Source organism: Amblyomma americanum, chromosome 8 (assembly GCF_052857255.1).
Source record: "Amblyomma americanum isolate KBUSLIRL-KWMA chromosome 8, ASM5285725v1, whole genome shotgun sequence".
NCBI lineage: Eukaryota > Metazoa > Arthropoda > Arachnida > Ixodida > Ixodidae > Amblyomma > Amblyomma americanum.
The window spans coordinates 58,119,354-58,139,767 of NC_135504.1; the positions used below are offsets into that span (position 1 = coordinate 58,119,354).

The 20,414-nt window shown below is 48.3% G+C and overlaps 1 protein-coding gene across 2 annotated transcripts in view; it reads right to left on the reverse strand.

Moving 5' to 3' along the window:
- Positions 1-19,622, reverse strand: part of LOC144101729 (cytochrome P450 3A4-like) — a 41,931-nt gene extending 22,309 nt beyond the window's left edge. The window contains exons 1-5 of one of the 2 annotated variants that reach the window (XR_013308052.1): positions 19,464-19,572; positions 13,424-13,523; positions 12,115-12,167; positions 7,196-7,292; positions 1,639-1,764 (exon numbers count right to left, since the gene is read on the reverse strand). Coding sequence is in view for 1 of the 2 variants with exons in the window: in XM_077634862.1 (XP_077490988.1) it covers positions 1,639-1,764; positions 7,196-7,292; positions 12,115-12,167; positions 13,424-13,523; positions 19,464-19,543 (456 nt within the window). In the remaining variant the exon portion in view is untranslated. Of the gene's footprint in view, positions 1-1,638; positions 1,765-7,195; positions 7,293-12,114; positions 12,168-13,423; positions 13,524-19,463 lie in introns of both variants that reach the window. The other variant, XM_077634862.1, reaches the window with a different exon arrangement.
- Between the last annotated feature and the right edge of the window lie 792 nt (positions 19,623-20,414).

The window sequence follows — 20,414 nt, forward strand, 5'->3', positions numbered from 1 at the left end:
TGTACCGAAGGCAAGTATTGTCCAGGGATGAGAACCAACAGAATGAAGTAAATAGGAGGAGTTTGCAGCACAGTGCATTTGGCAGTAACTCGCAGGTTCCAATAGGCCTTAGAGGGAACAATGCTATCTTGGCAGTGCTCACCAAATGGATGAAAAGTTGGATGCTGACAAAAAGGCTTCACATTAACTTGAGGATGACGGAGCGGCATTGAAAGGAACCTAATAGACGTAACGTTAAGAAAAAGGAAGACAGCAGAAGGGGTCTAAGAACAAAGGCGAGTCGATGATATCTTAGTTGAAATCAATGGACAAGGGGGGCACGTGTAATGAGAAGACACGATAAACGATGGGCCCTTGGGTCAATGGAGTAGGTACTTTGAGGCGACAAGGTGCTCTCTGCTGCCGCAGGAGATGATTGCTGACAGGGACGTGGAAGAGGCTCTAGTATTACAGCGAACCTCAAAAGGCTGAGGGTGGTGACGACAGAAGTTGGGAATAGTTCAGAGGATAAACTTAATCGTCATAAGAATGACGACATAAACAGCTATATTGGAACAGAATATCCTTCAGTATTAACAGTAAGAGCGGGAAACGCATCTTCACCAGTCTGTTAAAAGAAAAAGTTTACAGTGCGTAGAGATTTTCGCTTTATTGTCAAAGTCCAAACTGAAGATACGGAATACGAGCAGTAAACTATCTAAGGAATGGGAATAATTAGGAAAGTGTCCAGGATACAGTCTGCCAGGATACAGTCAGTCAGCCATGATTGCGGATATCCCTCAAATGAAAAATACGTGTGTCGACCCTAACCGCTACTCCCAGATGCGGTTGAGACACCGACACTATTGAAAAAAATCGAAATAAATCAATGACAGCGTAGCCACGAATCTAAGGCGCAGAGTCACAGTGGTAATGCAATGAAACAAAGAGAATGCAGCGGAAATCAAATGAAGTCAGCAGCAATGGTGGAGGCATGTTATGGGGATAACAGACAACTTAAGATATGATCGGCATGCCGTGGAATGAAAATTGGTTGTTGGGGAAAGGATATGGCGCAGTATCTGTCTCACATCTCGGCGGACCCCTGAACCGGGCCGTAAGAGAAGGGATAAAGGAGGGACTGAGAGAAGAAAGTAAGAAATAGGGGCCGTAGCGGAGGGCTCCGGAATAATTTCTACCACAAGGGGATCTTTAACGTGCGCTGACATCGCACAGCACATGTGCGCCATTTGCGTTTCGCCTGCATCGAAACGCGGCCGCCGCTGTCAGGTTCGAACCCGGGTACTTCGAATCAGTAGCCGAGCGCTTTAACCACTGAGCCACCGCGGCGGGTTGCAGCGGAATCTAAGGAAACACAACGCACCCATAGGCGGCAGGGGGACAGGTGGCGCATTGAAATCAAAAAAAATTTTGGGAATTCGTGCAGGCAGCCGACGGAGTAAAAGGTCAAATACAACTGAATCAAGAAGGCTGCAGTCTTTATACTTACACAGCCTTGCTGCTGGTGATATGTGTATTTAAAAATATGCAATTATGCATATTTGCCTTCAGTTGAAGAAAATGTTCCGCTAAGGCAAAGAATGCTTCCTGTCGAGAATTTTTTTTTAACAGCTAAGAAAAAAAAACACGTGGGCTTACCGCTTTTAGCTTCGACGGAGTGAAGAACTGCGCCATGCAGTTTCGAGAATCTTTCCATATTCCACCCTTGGAAAAGCCGACGAACCTTGCGAAGAGGGCGTCCAGCTCGTAGATGTTCAACATGTGCTGATCACGAAAAAAGAGAAAGTTTTCACAAGCTTGTATTGTTAAGAGAGAAACCTTGGGTAATTTGGGTGCAGTTTTCTTTCGAACGCAAGCCATAAACAGCGCACACGCACCACTGGTTCCCTGCTCGAGTGCTCGATATAACAGCGACAAGACACCCACAAACCAATGACGCTGAAATTCGCCTACTTGTCTGCGCGCGTTTCTTATATTTGTGCCAGTCACACTGAGTGCGCTATGAGTCCAAGCAAAATTACCAACCTTTCTCAGCATCGCGCACTTCTGAATGTAATGCAAAACTCTTAATTTGTTCTTTATTCTGTTTACACTCGGTTGACGCCCTATTTGATTTGCCCTTGTATGGTCTGTCATGTTCCAAGTCGTTTCATTAAAGAAACTTGTTAGCCGTGCGTAAAGGTCATTTAAGGTGCTCACGGGCCGCAGATCCTAGCGTGTACAAGCCATTGTTACCAGGAAAGGCCAGCTCCAATCCTTTCAAAAGTGATGGGCAGAGAAAGAGCGAGAGGTTTGGTGTATGGTTTATGGGGGTGTAACGTCCCAAAGCGACTCATGCTATGAGTGACGCCGTAGTGAAGGGCACCGGAAATTTCGACCACCTAGGGTTCTTTAACGTGCACTGACATCGCACAGTACACGGGCCTCTAGAATTTCGCCTCCATCGAAATTCGACCGCCGGGGCCGGGATTGAACCCGCGTCATTCGTGTCAGCAGCTGAGCGCCGTAATCACTCAGCCACCGCGGCGGCTAGAGCGAGTGCGAAATAACATTTATTGCCACCAGTCAAAACCGCACTGGAGAATAGTCTTCCTACGCAGCTTGTCTATCCGTCGGCCGGGATCCCGAAGGTCACGGCGGCAGACAGAGCTTGACCGATGATTTCGCTTTTCATTTTACTCTTGGGGCTTCGTAGGGTGTCTTCCCAGGTTTTTGTTGTGTGTGTGCCGTCATACCATGCTTCGTAACTCCACGCCATGTGCTCCATATGTGATATCTTATTGCAAAAACAACATTGTGGCTTGAAACCCTCCGCGTGTACCTTAGTGAAGAGAGCTGGATTAAGAAAAACCCCTGCTTGCAATTGCCTCCTCGAAACTTCCTCTATTTAACCGAACGTGCGGACCGCCGCAGGGAATTCCGCTCTACCGAGCCTCTAAGGAATGAATACTTCGGTCACTGACCAGCCCTATTTTTTGCACCATCTTGAACAAACTTAACAGCACGAAAAAACGGGGACGAAATCGACACACATAGGACAGGAAGAATGCTGCACTTCCAGCTTCAGTTGGAAGTGCAGCATTCGTCTTGTCGTATGTGTGTCTATTCATTTTTGGTGCTGGTACGCTTTTTTTTCAGATGGATCGATAACAATTGGCCCAAACTATGGTGCTTTTGTCCATTCTTTTGTTCCGGTGATTAATCTCACTACTTCGCTCTATTATTGATTGACTGATTCCGACTCAAATCAATAGTTGTCACATTAGTTCCTTGCTGTTCCAAAACGAGGGATTTTGAAATGAAGAACAAAAGCAAGCTAAAACCAAAGCTCCTCAACAGAAACTTCCGCAGCATTACGAAAGAGTCGTCCACTGCTTATGTAAAACGAATACAGGGGCAAAACGATACTCATAAATTCTGAGCCACAAGACGTAAGCAATGAAATCGCATCTCCGGACTAAAGTGAGTTCTTGCGTTAGTAAAACAAGCGGCTGAAAGAAAATAGCAACTCTTCGATGCATTTGTAGCCGAAGAACATCACACTCGTTGTTATCACTCGGTTCAGCTTCCAAACAGGATTCGCCCGCATCACTGAAAAGATAATATATTCTTTGTCCAGAAGATGAAGTGGCGACCTTTGAACTGCGGGGTCCTCCTCGAATGGTGCCTACGAACATGTTTATTCACAGGAAAGTCCCATGTGTCTTTCATAGAAAGGGCAGAGAACTCGCAGTAAAAGTTGCGCGTCCAAGTGCCCCCCCCCCCCCCCCCCCGCCGCGCTACGCGAAACAGTGAAGCTGACAAAGCTCGTGCCCTTAATGGTTCTACTTTGAGGAGCAACTAAAAGCAAGTATAGGTGTACAAGACTAGCAGGTTGTATAGGTATGCTAAGATTGCCTATTCATTTAAGTTATAGCAAAATAAGATAGAGATTTCGTATGTTATTAAACGAACGGTTGAAGATGATGCTCCCTAATAGGCTTCACCGAAAAATTTCATCACTGCTGCATCACTGCATGGCGCTTTGGTCACGCGAGACGTCACTGTATTCTTACGAAACAACGTGGCGTGGTGTTTACACGACGCCGACGCTGCAGAGCCCATACACGTCCCTTTAACAGCTGAAACTGAAACAAAAATGACGTCTCTAACGCGGTATCATATAATACTCTACAACAGCAACGGGGTCCCTATTGAAATCCCGTCCTTCCGATGGAATTGCCCGTACAGTCTTTGAGACTTTGGATCAGGCTTGGCCAGGGGTTTGGAGCAGCATTCACACTACCTCTTTAAGCCTCAGAGACGCCTTCACACGCCTGCTGCGATCGCGTGCTTGAAAATAATGCAAACGTCGTTGGCAAGTAGAACGCCTGTTCTCTCGGATCAAGTCTGCGTAGCAGTCCCTGTTCTAAAAACACTTACTGGCTATGGATTCAACCAAGATTGCCAACCGATTGCAGCGTTACTGCCAGCCTAACATGTTGGTGCCGTGCACAGTGTTCGCAACATCACGTCGATGGCCGAGTGGTCTAAGGCGTCAGCCAAGCAAGCTGCTAGCTACTCGCCGGCGTGACTTTAAAACCTGCTCTCACGCAGAAGACGATGCGCATCGCAGCTTTTAATGGCCCATTTGCGGGTAGAGGCAACGACGGTGGTAGCCAGATCACGTAATGACCACGTCGGCACCGACAGTACTCAATAACATGACAAAAAATTGGCGGTGGTTTAGCTCTGGTTAAACCTGGAGTGACGGGATAGCTACAGCTGGCCGAGTGGAACTTGGTCACGTGACCAACCACGTGACGAATCACGTGATGAGCCTGGCTCCACGCCGCCGGCAGCTGCTCCGCACCACGTGATCAACCATGTGACAGCGTGGCGGCGCAGCCACGCTGAAGGCTCGAAATGCTGCCGTAATGTAGCTATCGCTAAAATACAGATGAACCTGCTCGCGGTTGGGGTCTAGCAGTGTTCTCGGTTGTGGAGCTTGACTCTTTAGGACAGTAAAGCAAAAAGCTGATAGGAAAACTTCGACACTCGACAATAAGTGCATGAAGCGAGAGGAATCGTATGGGCCAGTTGGTACATGACAGGACAGTGTGTGCGTGTGTGTGCGTATGTGTGCGTGTTTGTGTGTGCGCGCGTGCGTGTGCGTGTGTGTGTGTGGAATTATAGTACAATATAGGCATCTCACTAAGCATAAGTATATGACACTGTGGTGTCAGCGCCGCCACTATAGAGAGAGCGCTGGGGAATGTATTCTTCTACACTGTCCCATGTGTTGCGCTACAAGTTTTATATAACTTCGTGAGATCACGTGGACTCTCTAATTCTGGCGATTTGCTGCGCATACTCCTCGTACACGCTCCGCCTCCGGCCGCAGCCCATTCATCGTTTTCTTCCAGTCGGCATTCCGACTTGATTTCACGTTGTCACCTCTATGAAAATTGGCTCCAGCCGGCTAACACGCTCGTCAACAAGTGTAAGCCAATTTCTCATTTCGCTCCTTCTCGCTGAGGCCGCTACGAGGCGCAAAAGTTTGGTAGTCAGACGACCAACGCTTCTTTCCAGAGCAGAAGCAATACACTGAAGATTCCGATCGCATTATGAGGGTGCTATTAGTCCTAAACTACTGCCCCTTTCTCGGCCTTAAACAGACGCTGAGAGCAGATTTAATTTCGCCGCTATGAATTGATCGAAGCCCGATTAAGACGTTATAATAAAAAGCGTTATACGTTTGATATTATGGTGCTGCTTGCACTGAAAGCGCAGCTTTTATTAGGTGGTGCAGAGAACAAACTGAACTACCCGTACCACCCTCACTGGGCGTCTTCGCAAGCAAAATGTGGTGCACCAACGCAGTTTTCAACAGGAAAGCGTTAGTATCCCTTCGTAGGGAGAAGTCTCCAGGGCCGGCGTCGACGACCGTTTGAAGCCTCGAATCCGGAACTACCGGCCGCTTCGGCAATGTAGATGGTCCAGCTAGGTCACGTGACATTCTAGCGTCATCATAACCTGTGCATCGTATTTTGAGCAAACTGACCACCGTAGCAAGTGGCAAAGGCTGCTCGAAAAGAACAACCCGAGTCTCACAAGCGCCATTTGTAGAAGCACCTGCCATCACAGAGCAGTGCTACATCGCCTAACCATTGCACCACGGCGCCAAGATTGGTATAAGGACTCCCAGCGATCTGTGAATTTAAAGTGGAAAATGACCAATTCCGCTTACACGCGCGTTAACAACCGAACGCTCTCACTTCATACACTTAACGCGGAGCTTGTTTCCTCTAGCTTTTGTGCGCGGATCCCTAATGCTAGACGACAACGCTGTTCACTTTTAAATGGCGATCACGGACTTCTTTCCTGATCTTGACGTCACGTGTTAGTATCTAGAGGGAGGGAGAGGCGGGGCAAATATTTAAATTGAATTAATTCGCAAAAAAATTTGCCCTTTGCTGCCAAGCAAATCGTAGTAAAGGTAGCTATTTTATTTCAATAAAAATGTAATACAAATCCAAGGAACACAATGTGTGCTGACCGCGGAAACTATTATCCTAAGCTCCTGATCGTAGGCCGGAAGGGTCTGTGAGTAATTTTTATGCAACCACAGGAACGACGTCCTCTTTTATATTTTACTTGAGTAGACGTGCGGGATAATTGGTGGTTCATACTTGGTTTAAACAGCGCAAAAGACGCGGACGCAGAAGGGAGGCGCTGTGTGTATCTTGTGTGTCCCCTCCGCGTCCGCGTTTTTTGCGCTGTTTAAACCAATCATTTTAGTTGTTTTTGCAATGTCAGTGCATGTTAATGAACCCCAGGTGTTCGAAATTTCCGGAGCTCTTAACTACGACGTCCCTCTTAGCCTGAGTAGTTTTGGGACGTTGAAGCCACATAAGCCATTTCACTTGTTTTCCCACAACAGCCAGTCTCTTTCCTGCCTGCGCTATGAGAACGAAACTGTCTATAAATTATGTACGTGTAATCTCCTACACGCCTTTTGCCAGGTTACGCCGGATAGCAGTTGTTCTTCGTATCCCGTCGCAATTACGACAGGCGCATCATGAGGTGACTTGAAATCATGCGGCAGAAATACAAGCAAGAAATGCTGCACATTTAGCTTGTGCTTGTTTATACTCAATAAGTGCATGCAGCACAGTTATGAATCGCCGCAATGCAGATTAAATTATGTACTCACTCCCCGTCCCTGAAATTTCTTCGAGTCTTTGATGAAAATCGAGTTGATCATGTCCAGATCCTTAGTGACCACGAACGGAGTGTCCCCCAGGAAGAACCTAAGTGATATTGAGGACAGACAAAACACAAGCGGGCAAAAATCCTTAGTATGATTTGATGTACTCCGACGAAAGCACGGTTTTGAGAAACACGTTGGAAGTAGCGATATGGACGAAACGAAGAGTTACACGTCGGTTGCAAGGTGCGGGGAATATTATACCACTAATTGCAAGGCTTAGTAAAGGCTTTGTTCCCACTGTTGGCAACAAAAAAAATAAAAGGCTGAGACACAGCAGTGCACCAAGCCCGTGTAACTAAAAGATCCAATGTTTACATTCATGTAAATGAAAATGTTATCCAGACAGGCAGAAAGTTGCGTAATTTCTGTAGTTGTTCTTAACTGCTTTCAAAAATCTAGATGGGCCTGGCTAATCTACGTGGTCCTGCACAGCTGCTACCGCAGGCTCATGTGGCGAACAGTAAAGCTGTGCCTGATACTTTTGCAGAAGAAAGGACTAATCCGGTTTCTTATGCAAGCCAATCAGCAAGACAGGTTACCGCAGTAGACAGCCTCCAGCCCACGAGGCTAGCAGCACGGCACCTTGGGCGCTCGGAGAGTGCGCGTTTTTACCAGCCAACTAAGCTCCATCCCCGCAAAGGGAACCCGACATTACTCTATCACCTTGCACACAACACACTTGCGGTTCAACGTTCAAGCTATGTTGTTTCCAGAGAAACAATCTGCGAGATGATCACTGCTTCTCACTGCAGTGGCTGCGCTGAGGAGTGATCTGTCTCCTGTCCTGAGTCACCCTTTATCAGAACCACTATTCTACCAATCACAACATTCGCGCCAGAGCGCCTTCTCAGGTCCCGGATATAGAGAATGTCGCGCCAAGCAATAGTCTCATTTCCAATTTGCCAGAAGTGCTAATGACCCGCTCCGTTCGGTGTTAGGGTAGGTTTCCCGCCATTGCAAAGACAACCCCTCTCCAGTAATCATAGAAGAAAAACTGGGCTGGCCATAAGTGGTGAATTCTGGGTGCGAACCAGCGCACAAACTACGAGGACAAAACACAGCAGCCGCAATGACTGAGAAGCTTGAGCTTTCGGCTACAAACCCTAAGGACACGAGGTCGATTAGTGTCTGCGACGGCCGCATGCCATTCGATGCGAGACGGAAATAACGCCGTGTGGTGTGCGATGTAACTGGATAATAAATAAGTCCGGCAGGTTTAAAATAATCCACAGCCACCCACTGTCATCGTAGCCCATGTACAGCTTTGGGAAGTGAAACCCCACATTTCGTATTATTCCAAACAAAGAGAACAAGAAAGTGTGCGTACAAAGAAACTGGAGTGTCATCTACAACATTACGTTGCCTAGTTGGTGGTCTTCTCCCTCGTTGTTTGTTTGCTGGTCAGCCACCAGAAAGACCCCTTCAGAAACCACGCACGCTTACCATATACCATAGGCTCTGTGGCCTTTGTCGAAGAGCGTACAGGAATCCCTCTCGCGTCCCTTGACTTTCACTGCAGCTATGTAGAGAAGGAAGCGGTCCATCATCCACGACTCCCGTGGCTTTGTCTAACCATCGTCTTACCCAGCAACGGGGAAAAATCCCCCCCCTCCTGTACCTTTTACGCATTGGCGAACTAGACGTGTGTACCCCTGAGCCGGAGTACATGGTTGATAACGCGTCAAAGTCGGCCGCGTTTCGTTGCAGGCGAAACGCGAAAGGCGCCCGTGGGTTGTGCGATGTCAGTTCCCGTTAAATTTCCCCAGGTGGTTGATGCGTCTTCTCACATCGCGTGGGACCTCTTCCCTTTGGTCAATTGTATAGGGCAGATCAATCAATCAATCAATCTACGGCTACCTCTTTCTTCGTTCACGCCCATCGTCCTCTCTTTCCTTTCAGCGCGGTGGAGGTGTCCATTGCGAATTGAGACAATTTACTCCGCCATTTCCTGTCCAAAAAACCGACCATGTGTTCCCGTTTTGCACAGTATAGACTATGAGCGGTTCGGACAGGCGCTACTACCTGTGCGTCGAAAATCAGTCATTGCTCCTTCTGCGTACGTGGCGCCTCCCTCAAGTTCCACGAATGTCCCTTCTTTCTTGACATCGTGGCTCATCGCTAATTTCTCTGTCCTTCAACTTACAGTCAGGCATTTCCTCTGGTGCCTTGTATATTCAGAATCACTTCTGTCTTCAACCGGTATGTGCGTGCCTCTCGAGTGTGCCGCGTCATTGAGACCTTCCCAAGTCATTTCCTGCGTGTAATTTCTTCAGTCTTGTGACTGGCGAAATATATATATGCAACCATGTATAAAAATGGAAAGAAGTATAGTAGGCTTTTATCAGCAGGTTCTAATGCAGGCAGATGCACCAGTGGTTAACTGTTTCCTATTCAAGAACAACATAATTTATTAGATTTGACCCTGTCACCATCCATTCGGTGCACACCTGACGTTCTGTTCCAAAAGCTTTCCTACTGTCACATATATTAAGGAGCCTAAATTAAATTTTAAAGGAAAAAGGTGTTAAGAAGGCGACGCGAATTAACCGAAGAATAAAGAAGAGGAAGAAGAAACATTCGTTGAGGTGGAGAAAGATGACTGGTGGAGAAGAGAAGATGACGACGACAAGGCTTAAGTGGACTAACACCGAGGCTATGAAAGGGCGACTGAGAGCGAGGGACTGGGGGGGGGGGGGAGGGGGAAGCGGACGCTCCGGCAGGTCAGGGACACTTTGGCTGGAAGAGAGCGACGCCGGCTACTGCTCCGGTGAGCTCGCGTTCTACGGCAACGCATCGTGGACTTCCTGCCGTGCCTGATCCCGTTCCGGGGAGTCAACAAAGGACGCTACCACCTGCTACGGCCAGGGGTGTCTCCAGCGCTGTTGCCACCCACGCCAACAACACCGGCATCACCTCCACGGGCGCTTGGACCTGGAGCTTATACGACGCAGCCAGCGACGCCGCCACCAAAGCCAACAACACCGGCATCATCTCCACGGGCGACGCCAACCAGCGACGCCAGCCCGAGCACGTCGAACACCGCCAGCGACGCCAGCCCAAGCACGGCGAACGCCGCCTCGACGCCACCTACTATATCCATACAACGCCGCAGCCACACCGAACCAGCCGTGAGCATGAACGCCGACCACGAATAGTAGAACGCTAGTAGTAGACGCTGGTAGTAGTGTGCCCGGGTCGTGTGTATTTATAGCCTTTGTGTGTTGTGTTAGTTTTGTGTTCTAGTGTGTGTGTCGCGTAGGGTGTATTAAATGTGCGTTTGTGTGGGTACACCCATCGCCTAGTCCATTCTTTCGGTCCGAGTGTTCTCCGGAGAGATCCGTGACACCTACGTAGTCAAATGTAGGAACTCCGCGTTCAACTCCGCATGCGGATGCTTTCCAAAAAATTACGTAGGGCGCTTAGGACTTCTTGCGTGCTTTCAAAGCAAAAGCATTACATTTCATTTTTCTTTTGTTATTTTTCGTCAGTATATATGAATAACTTTTTCTCTCCTTTTATACTGACACGCCTACTTATCAGCATTCAGTCATACAGCAAAATATATACTAGGTTCACCTCGGTTTGCCAAGAAGAACAGTGGTTTTAAGGCATTTCGGTTGCAGCCTCGTCTCGCAACCTGAAAGCTTCGGGCTCAGTTCTCCGCACCTTCCGAAAAAAATATTTTTCTTAGATGCAATGGTGACGTCGTGTGGGATTTTGTGCAGCTGTCTGCGGACGCCACTCTTTTTCCCGATGGTGCATATAATGCATTCGCATTAAAACTGGTACTGCCATTATCGATACACAATTGGATACAATTATACAAAGCTGGCAGCTGGAAAGCACAGCATTCTACCCTCATAAAATGACCGTAATCTTCCATTCACATGTTATGCACCCACTGGTGCTTGATCAGTGGCAGTGACGGTCAAGAGTATCGCCTTCAGTGTGCAGTCATTTGGCGAACCGGTTAGCGCTTGTCACCCGCTGTACCGCGACGGTGAGCGAAGAATAAAGGAGACGAAGAAGTACTCAGTGAGGCGGGAAGAGATGATTGGTGGAGAAGAGAAGATGACGACGACAAGAATGACGTGGACTAACGGCAAGGCTATAAAAGCGCGAGGGATAGCGTGGGACGGGGGGAACAGCAGAGAAGCGGAGGCTCCGGCGGGTCAGGGACGCTTCGGCTGGAGAGAGCTACGCCGGCTACTGCTCCGGTGAGCTCGCGTTCTACGGCTTCGCATCGTGGACCACCTGCCGTGCCTGAGCCCGTTCCGGGGAGTCAACGGATGACGCTACCATCTCCAGCGGCCGGGGGTGCCTTCAGCGCTGTGGCTACCCATCCCGGTGGGGCCCACAACGCCATCATCACCGGCATCACCTCCACGGGCACTTGGACCGGGAGCTCGTACGCTGCAGCGAACGACGCTGACAGCGACGCCAGCCTGAGTACTTCGAACGCCACCTCGACGCCGGCTACTGGATCCATGCAACGCTGCATCAGCACCGAACCGTGAGCACGAACGCCGAACGCTAGTAGTAGAACAATAGTAGTAGACGCTGGTAGTAGTGTTCCGGGGTCGTGTGTCGGTAATCTTTGTTTTTTGTGTTAGGTTTGTTTATTAGTTTTGAGTGTTAGTGTTTGTGTCACGTAGGGTCTACTAAATATGCGTGTGTGTGGGTACGTCTGCCGCCTTGTCTACTCTTTCGGTCCAAGTGTTCTCCGGGGATCCGTGACAGACGCTCAAGAGTGTCGGCTTCAGTGTGCTGTCATTTGGCGAACCGGTAAGCGCTTGTCACCCGCCGTACCGCGACGGTGAGCGACTTCAGTTCCTTTCTAGTAGATAACTTCGTGGACTTACCCAAAGACATCGCCATATTCTTTAAGCCATTCACCGAGGCTTTCGATGCAGTTCTGCAATTAGAAAAACTGTTATTACTCACACACCAGATTTAGAGGCTCAGATAAGGAGAAGGCGCAGAAAAGAGTTTACTGCAAATACTGTTTTTATTTTTTTTATGAGCTCGCAGGTTTTTTGACAAGTGTTTTTAATTAGACTCTTTACGCGGCGTCACGAGAAAAAATGAAAATGCCGTAGACCGCAGTCACAGTGAAAAAACCAGCGCGAGCAAAATTTTCAAATGCCCGAGACCGTTGTCAACACTGAACTGATTTCTGAGCGCAACCTCGTCTTGCCAAGCAAGCTCAGAAAATTTTTGTAGCAAGAAAAAAATATTCGCTATGAATTTTACGCGATTCCCTCTAGAAGCAAAAGTCGCGTACGATTATAACGAAAAATTCACACAATCAAAATCAAAACCTATATAATCAATCATGTGCACAGGAGATATAGCACCACTGTATAGTATAAGATATACCGACGGCATATTGAAAACGTTAAACTTTATCTCCCCGCTAACGGACTGCTCCTTGCGCACACTGTATTTGTAAGCGGCTTTTCGAATAGAATTACTTGGTTTGGTCTATGGGGTTTAACGCCCCAAAGTAACTTGTCCCATGGGGGACACTATAGTGAAGGTGTCCAGAAATTTCGACTACCCGGGGTTCTCTAACATGCACTGATATCGCACAGTACACGTATTTCGAATAACATACAGGACGAGTTACGCTCCAATAAACCAAGGGAACCGAATGGTTTTCGGAAGGGGTGCCACAGAAGCGATCTTATTCACTTCAGGCAATAGTACACATTTCTTTTTGGAATCTTTGAAGTTCTTCGCAAGTCGCGTAGGTTCGTCTTATCGAGTACAGGCATTAGCTGTAATTCACTCATTACGCAATTATATGACTGAGGAAACGTAAAAATACGCGCATTAAGGTACACTGGAAAATATCAGCGGGCCTTTAGGGCCACTATGGGCCTCGGCAAGAGAATGAAGAAAGCACCGAACTTAAATCAGTCTTTGTTCGTTCTAGTTGGTTATCCGTACCCCAAAGTACACAGGAGGCTAGATTAGGAAATAGGCCAAAGAGATTTTTAACTTTCGCCGTTTCGTAAAACACGGGCTACGGTATTGAACAGAAAAGTACTAAAATGCTCACTGATCTTTTGAGTTTGGTAAGCACATTTTGGCACTGTTTTCAACTGCTCAAGTATTGCAATCTAATTTTTTTTTGGAGGAGGATTTAGCATCAGGCATCTTACGTACCGGTTTCTGGAACTCGTCCAAGTTGCCTTTGATGAGACTTCGGAGTGGCACAGTCGGTATCCCGGTACCCTCGAAGGCCTCGAAGCATTTTCGACGCTGTCTGTATCCAGTTAGGATAGCGCCAACAAAGAAGATTTGAAAGATGCCAATTTGTTCACCACTGACCAAGCAGGAATGCTACTACAATATCTCATTCGAATAAAACGCGCATTCCGTTTATATTCAATGAGCACCATTTTGTTCCAGTCTTTACTCTGAATTGTATCTTTATTTTTGTCGCGGACCACTGCTTACTGGGACGTTAAACGTTCTTGCTGCAAATCAGTGGCAATGGTGGGATCCGGTGTTATAGTCTCTGACCGGCAATTGAATAGAAGAAAACGGACCACTGAGAGAAATACACGTTCTAATTTGCAACACAAAGAATTTGCCTTGGTTCGGTGTGTACCGATATGATACCGCAGGCATAATTGCGTAAATATCAATGGTCGTACATAGAATGCATTACCTTCCCAGTCCGCCTTTACTCTCGTTGCGAATTTCTAAATAAAAGTGGTCTTGAAAATTTTACGAGCGTAAAACAGCCGCTATCAACGCTGCTAGGAATGATGGGCACGGCATTTTTTGAGAACAAAGATATGGGGTACATTCAGACCACCCAAATATCTAAAATAGGTGTATGCTTTCAGACGATCGCACTGCAGAATTGCCGCGCAACAAATATCTGAAGGCGAACAGCGCATTACAGAAGCAGAAGCCATCGATTTCATTGACTGGAAACACCTAAAGAAGATACACAAGCCAACTTATTCAGACGGAGGATGATTATGAGGAAAGATATACATTTTTTTATCTTCTTAATCAGCGCCACATCAGCAAATTCAGTGCATAAATTCTCTACCTTGTGCACCGCGTTGTGAGTCATATGTGTAACGAATCGCCCAGGACGCTCTGTATATCAGACTGCCAAGCTGTACCGGTGTTGCAGTGACCAGTAACGCTAGAATTTATTTTTTTGTAAGTTACTCCCGCACCTCCATAAAAAGAGTATTATGGCGGTGATGAGTCAGCTTTCATGACGCGGTTGCAACTCGGCCACAGAGCGCCATTGCTAACATATTTTTTCTGTGTTGAAGGTGGTGTCAACGGCCTATTCACCGAGCATTTCACCGCAGAACAGAGCTCAAGGCCAGGATGAAAGCTTGTATCTATTGGAAACCGGCCGGTAGCCGGTGACAAGGAGGTCGATTCCCCTCCCCCAGCCCCCTTTTGCGTTCAAGCCGGTTGTTCGAACCCGATCAATCGCCCCGGCACAGTGGAACACACTACAGAGCTCGAAGACTTACAAAATATATATCTTCTCAACAAGTCTTGAACCCGGCTTCATTCTATCGATTTGGTTTCTGCCTTTTACAGTTCCGAACGACCCTTCTCCACCTGTTAATTTATTTCCACTGGTCTACTCTACCACAGCTGTGCTTAGCAGGCATTTCAGTGCGAAAGCACTACATAGCAGGGTCAAACACAACGAAAAATCTTGTGTGAAGCCTCGGAATAACTCGGAAACTAGGAAGCCACGGAGGTCCCTAGTCCGAGACCCCTGCCCGCGCTCGAGCCGCTATAGCTTGTTGGGCCTGGAGGTCGGAGAAACCGAGCAGGGCAGCCTTCCAGTCCTCTAGGCTAGGTTGGTGATTTGGTGTAGGAGGAGGAGAAAATATTTATTGTTACACTTTATTAAATTCCAAATGGGAGGTTGGGATGGTTGTTGCGCCGGATGGCAGCCTCTATTCCGCGGCGCCATTGGCCGCCGCTTCTGCCCGTGCTCTCTGGACCAGAGCCCGCTGGGCCTCAGGTCCGAGCAGGACAGGGCCGCCTCCCAGCCCTCTCCCTAGTTGGCTGACCTATAACGGCTATATGAGTATTGTATTGGTAGGACCACACCATGTGGTATAGGTCAGCATACTACCAGCAGAATTTGCACCACCTGCCCGTGAATGTAGGATCCACGTGTTTTAGTACGGCGGGATTTAAGAAAGACCCGGTTTGGATCCGTCTAAAGTGGCACTCCTGGGTTCTGTCGAGACCCTTGGCAAGTCCCGGGAGTGCCCTCCTGCAGAGGTGTAGATGGTTTGTTATATCCGCGAAAGGGATTACCGGGATTGGTATGATTTCCACGGCAGGACCTGAAGATTGAGTGCAACTCGTGGGAAGGAACGCTCGGGCAGCCGCGTGAGCGACCTCGTTCCCCTCACCCCCCTGGTGACCGGGCACCCATGCTATCTGTTTTAAACTAATCGCCTAATCAGCATTGCTCTCAGATGCCAATATAATTCCGCGGGCGAGTGGCGCTATCCTACCCCGCACGTATTTTGGGCAGGCCTGCTGCGAGTCCGACATTCCGTACGCTGCGTCGAAGTGGGTGGCGGCCAGTGCAATCGCCACTTCCTCCAACATAAGGGCGTCGCTAGTTTTACCGAGAGCCCGTTCACCTGTTTTTCCTCGTGCACCACCGCAATAGTGCACATCTATGCCCTCCTCGGTTGGACCCGCTGCACACACGTACTATATGCATGCCTTATTCCTGTAGTAATTTTTAATAAATTTTGCCCTGGCTTCACGCCTCGCCTGATCATACTCGCAATTCATATTTTTGGGGAGCGGCTTAACTGTCATTGTTTTTTCCATGCCTCTGGGACGTCGACTCTGTTTTCGGTGGTGGGGCGAAGCGCGAGATGGAGCTCTCGAAGGACTTGTCTACCGGCGCTGGTCATCGACAGCCGGGCAATATGACTTGCTCTGTGGGCCTCAATCAGCTCCTCCACTGAGTTGTGGACAACAAGCTGCAGCAGGCACTCCGTAGACGCTTTGGCAATGAGTCCTAGCGTCTTTTTAACCGCCGCCCGAATCATCGCGTCGAGGTTCCCGCGGTCGCTTTTCCTCAGCTTGAAGTAGGGCGCCACATACACCACGTGACTTGCGATGAACGCTTGAACCAGGCGAACGGTTTCTTTTTCGAGAACACCACTTTGCTTTCCGGATATCCTACCAATGATCCTACTAATTTTTTGGCAGGTCGAGTTTATTTTTTGCAAGGCCATGGCATTGTTACCCCAGTTATTAATTTGTAATCCCAATATCCGAAGCGTTTCCACCACCGGTATCTGGGTGTCGTTAACGTAAATTTGCATGTTCGCGCCTAGTTTTCTGCGCTTTCTAATGTCTAAGAGTTCTGATTTGTTCAGAGCGTACACCGGACCACACTCCAGAGCGTAATCTTCCACTACCGAGGCGGCCTCTGTGAGGGCCCCCTCCATCTGCCCCGACCGCTGCCCCGGGACGACCAGATAGCGACGTCTGCGTAGATAGCGTGGCGTACGCTATCCACGGCATTGAGCATCTCGAGGAGGCCCATGAGGGCAACGTTAAAAAGCAGCGGAGAGATAACCGCTCCTTCAGGCGTGCATCGGGTTCCCGTCTTCATGGGCCAGAATTTTGCATTCCCAACTCTGATGAAAGCTTTCATGTTTTCAAGAAGTCTTATATATATATATATATATATCTGAATGTTTTCTCGTCGGAATCCATGGCGTTCAAATTCTCCAGAATTTTACTATGTTTAACGTTGTGAAAAACCCCCTTCAGGTCCAGGGCTAAAATAGCCCTGTCTGTCAGATTCCCGAAAGGGGAGGGGTGTCAGTGACTTCCCTATTGATTTAGAGCAGCACGTTCTGGGCTGATAAATGTGGCTGGAAGCCGAACATAGAGGGCGGCAGTACCTCGTGCTGTTCCAAATAATTGGAGAACCTTTGCCTCACTGCCGCCTGCATGATCTTGCTGCGCAGGACGTGAGGTATTCGTGTCAAATTTATTGTGTTTATTTTTTTACCGGGGTTTGAGGATCAACGTCTCTACGGATGTTTTCCCATCTTTCGTTAAATCCCTCGAGTCTTACCATTCGTCGTTGTAGTGCGTAAAATTTTCTAGAGCTGGATCGTTGAGGTTGGCCAGAAGGCCGACCGCGATTTTGTCGTCTCCCGGTGCCGTCCCTCGCCTCATCTTCAGCAGTGCGGCTTTGATTTCCTCTCTGGTAAATTTTGCGTCCAACTTTCAGTTTTCATCTCCGCTGTAAGTCCTAATCTCCTCATCATCGCCTACAGCTAGGTGTTCAGTAAAGCCGCAGACTGGGCTAGTTGGTTTTGCATATTCCATTGCAAAACCATTCCATTAATACAGGTGTTCGTCCGTGCCTTTAAAGTCGTTGAGTGCCCTCCTTTAATTTCTGCTCTGTTCGCCTATGGTTTTATTAGGCTCAATGAGGCACCTTAGGAAGCACCAGGTACCCTTCGTGTTGAGGGTACCCTGTAGAGAATCGCATTGAGATATCCAGTTGGTTTTTGCTAGAGACCACGCGTACCCTTCCGCCCGTTTCGTTAGCTGGGCAATTCTAATTTTCAGCTTACGGTTGTGTTTGGTGGGAAGAAAGGATTTGAGGGGCAAGCCCACACCATGTGACAGGTGTCTGCAAACACCTCCATACAGTGTGGGCACTCCCCGGCGAATATGCCGGATTGAAATGCTTTAGTACTGCCGGGCACAGTATACCTTGCTGGTGTACTGTATAGACGGAGAAGCTAGCGCTCCTCCACCATTTTGAGGCCTTTACAGGGGGTAGGGTAGTGGCCATGCAAGTTTTGCGCCTCTAGGTAAATTGTCGTCCTCCGCAATGTTAATATTAGGCTGGGTGCCTTTTAATTGTTATGATAATGAGCGTAAAAGCACTGCCGTGAAAGCGTACCCCATTTAAAAAATTGAAAAAATTGAGGGACACACAACTACGTTATGTATCGGCAGTGCTGTAGCTTTAGTTTTGTTTCCGAGGAACATAGTTGGCACAGTAAACGTCTCAAATGTCGATGGACACCCGAACCGCGCCGTAAGGGGAGGAAGGAAGGTGGCTTGAAAGAAGAAAGGAAGAAAGAGGTGCCGTAGTGGAGGGCTCCGGAATAATTTCGACCACCCGGGGATCTTTAACGTGAGCTGACATCGCACAGCACAAGGGTGCCTTTTTGCGTTTCGCCTCCATTCAAACGCGGCCGCCGTTGCCGCATTCGCACGCAAGAACTGGCGCCACTTCCGGTCCAGTGACGTTACATTTCTCGTCACGTGATCTCTTCACTTCATTTGGGCGTCACACCTCCTCGTCCAATCGGGGATTTTTCAGATACATGACATTCGTTTTTTTTCTCCTACGGCGTTTCTAATGCAACCGCGTGAAAAAGCATGAATGTTCGTAATCGGTGCCATTTAGGCCTCACAACTTAAATTTGCCCATCGACGTGTTTGGCGGCAGTATAGATTAACCAATTGATGGTACTCGATTATTTCAAAACCCATATAAGTGTGCAAAGGAACCAAACGCGGATTTAACGCCGGTGCGCGCAAGCACTTGACTGATCGTCCATGGTTTTTTGTAGGACGCACCCGAACTCTAGAAGGCATCGAAATGTGTGAATAAGTGCAGAGAAGTACCGCGCAGAAAAAGCCGCGCTGAACACGCCTTCAACCGGCCTAGTCCCGTTTCAAATACTGCAGCTGGCAGCGTATGTGAGCCGTCCGCATGTCCAACATTCTGTGACAAAAATTTTGAAAATTGCAAAATTGTAATTTACTAGCTATTATCGAAATATTTAAGGCAATGATCCATTTCTCTAATGTGGAGCAAAATCGTTCTTTTATAGCGTTTCCGTCGTCACATCGAACAGTTAAGACTGCTATAGGAAACCAATGGGGTTCGCTTTTGACGACGTTCACAGACAAAGAAATGAGACTGCGATCGGGTAATCTGGGGATATATTGATTGTTGTAGGGAAATCTTTCCTTGAATGAAAAAATTGCGTTCATGTACGGTTTTCCGCTCAAAAATGGTTTTGTCCAGAATTGTTGGGCATGAGAATGTGCTGCGCTTCTCTCTTAAACCGCGTCATGCCGGCAGCTACATTTCACCCAGAAGATCGACCAGAAATTATCGTTTGCGTCTCACCTTACGAGCCAGTGTGCCAGGCTGTACAACAGGGCAGCAAGCACTGCCGCCGCCCACGCCCAAGTAACATCCACCATCATCGCATTCGGCTGCTCCTACGGCGCCTTCTGAAGTGAAATCTCACAGCGAAATCTTTGGAGACAAAAACGAAAGAAGAGGAGTGGGCGGGGGTGCGGTGGGGGGGGGGGGGGGGGAAGAGATCCAAAGAAAGTGAGCAAGCTAAACGTGCCCACTGATAACGTTCTCTCTCACTCCTAGGACATCACGTCTCACGGTCTGGCTGGTTTAAATGTCAGACAGATGGCCTAGTTAGGACACGAGAGTTGTTATCCAATAGGCTCAAGTGCAGACACGTAAGCATGCGCTGAGTGTGCACGGCTGCGTCTTATAGTGTTCAACGCTGAGTGTTTATCGATGCCATCTTATCGAGTCCTTGGCCGAAAGACCATGCGCTTCACATTGCGGCAGCGTTGGGTGTGACGACCAATGGGCCATCTTGACGAAAGATTCGTGAAAAAAAAAGACCATATTAGACCAAAAATAAAAATCGCAATCTCCTTGTCAGAAAGCGGTTGAGAAGCGTGCTCTGCCGATGTTTTGAACCGAATCACCGAGGCTATCACCTTTCATCGGAGGCAGCACTCCCTTTCGCATCTGTCGTGACTCTTGGCGGTGATTCTAGAGGAGAAAGTATGTCGCAGAGATAGAATGCGAAATTTTACTTACGTCAGGCTTTCCTTTGTGATAGTACTTGCAGCCGAGAGGGAATGTTTGGATGATGCACTGGACGGGCGAAAGGCATTTTCGCGCCTTCGCATAAGACACTGGTGCTCTTACTCTGCTGCTTCGTCTACAAACGTCGACGCGGTTTCGGGCTAACCAATCAGAGCCCTTCGCGACTGATGCCATGCGAGCCTCATGACGTCACGAAATTGAAAGCACAGACCGGTA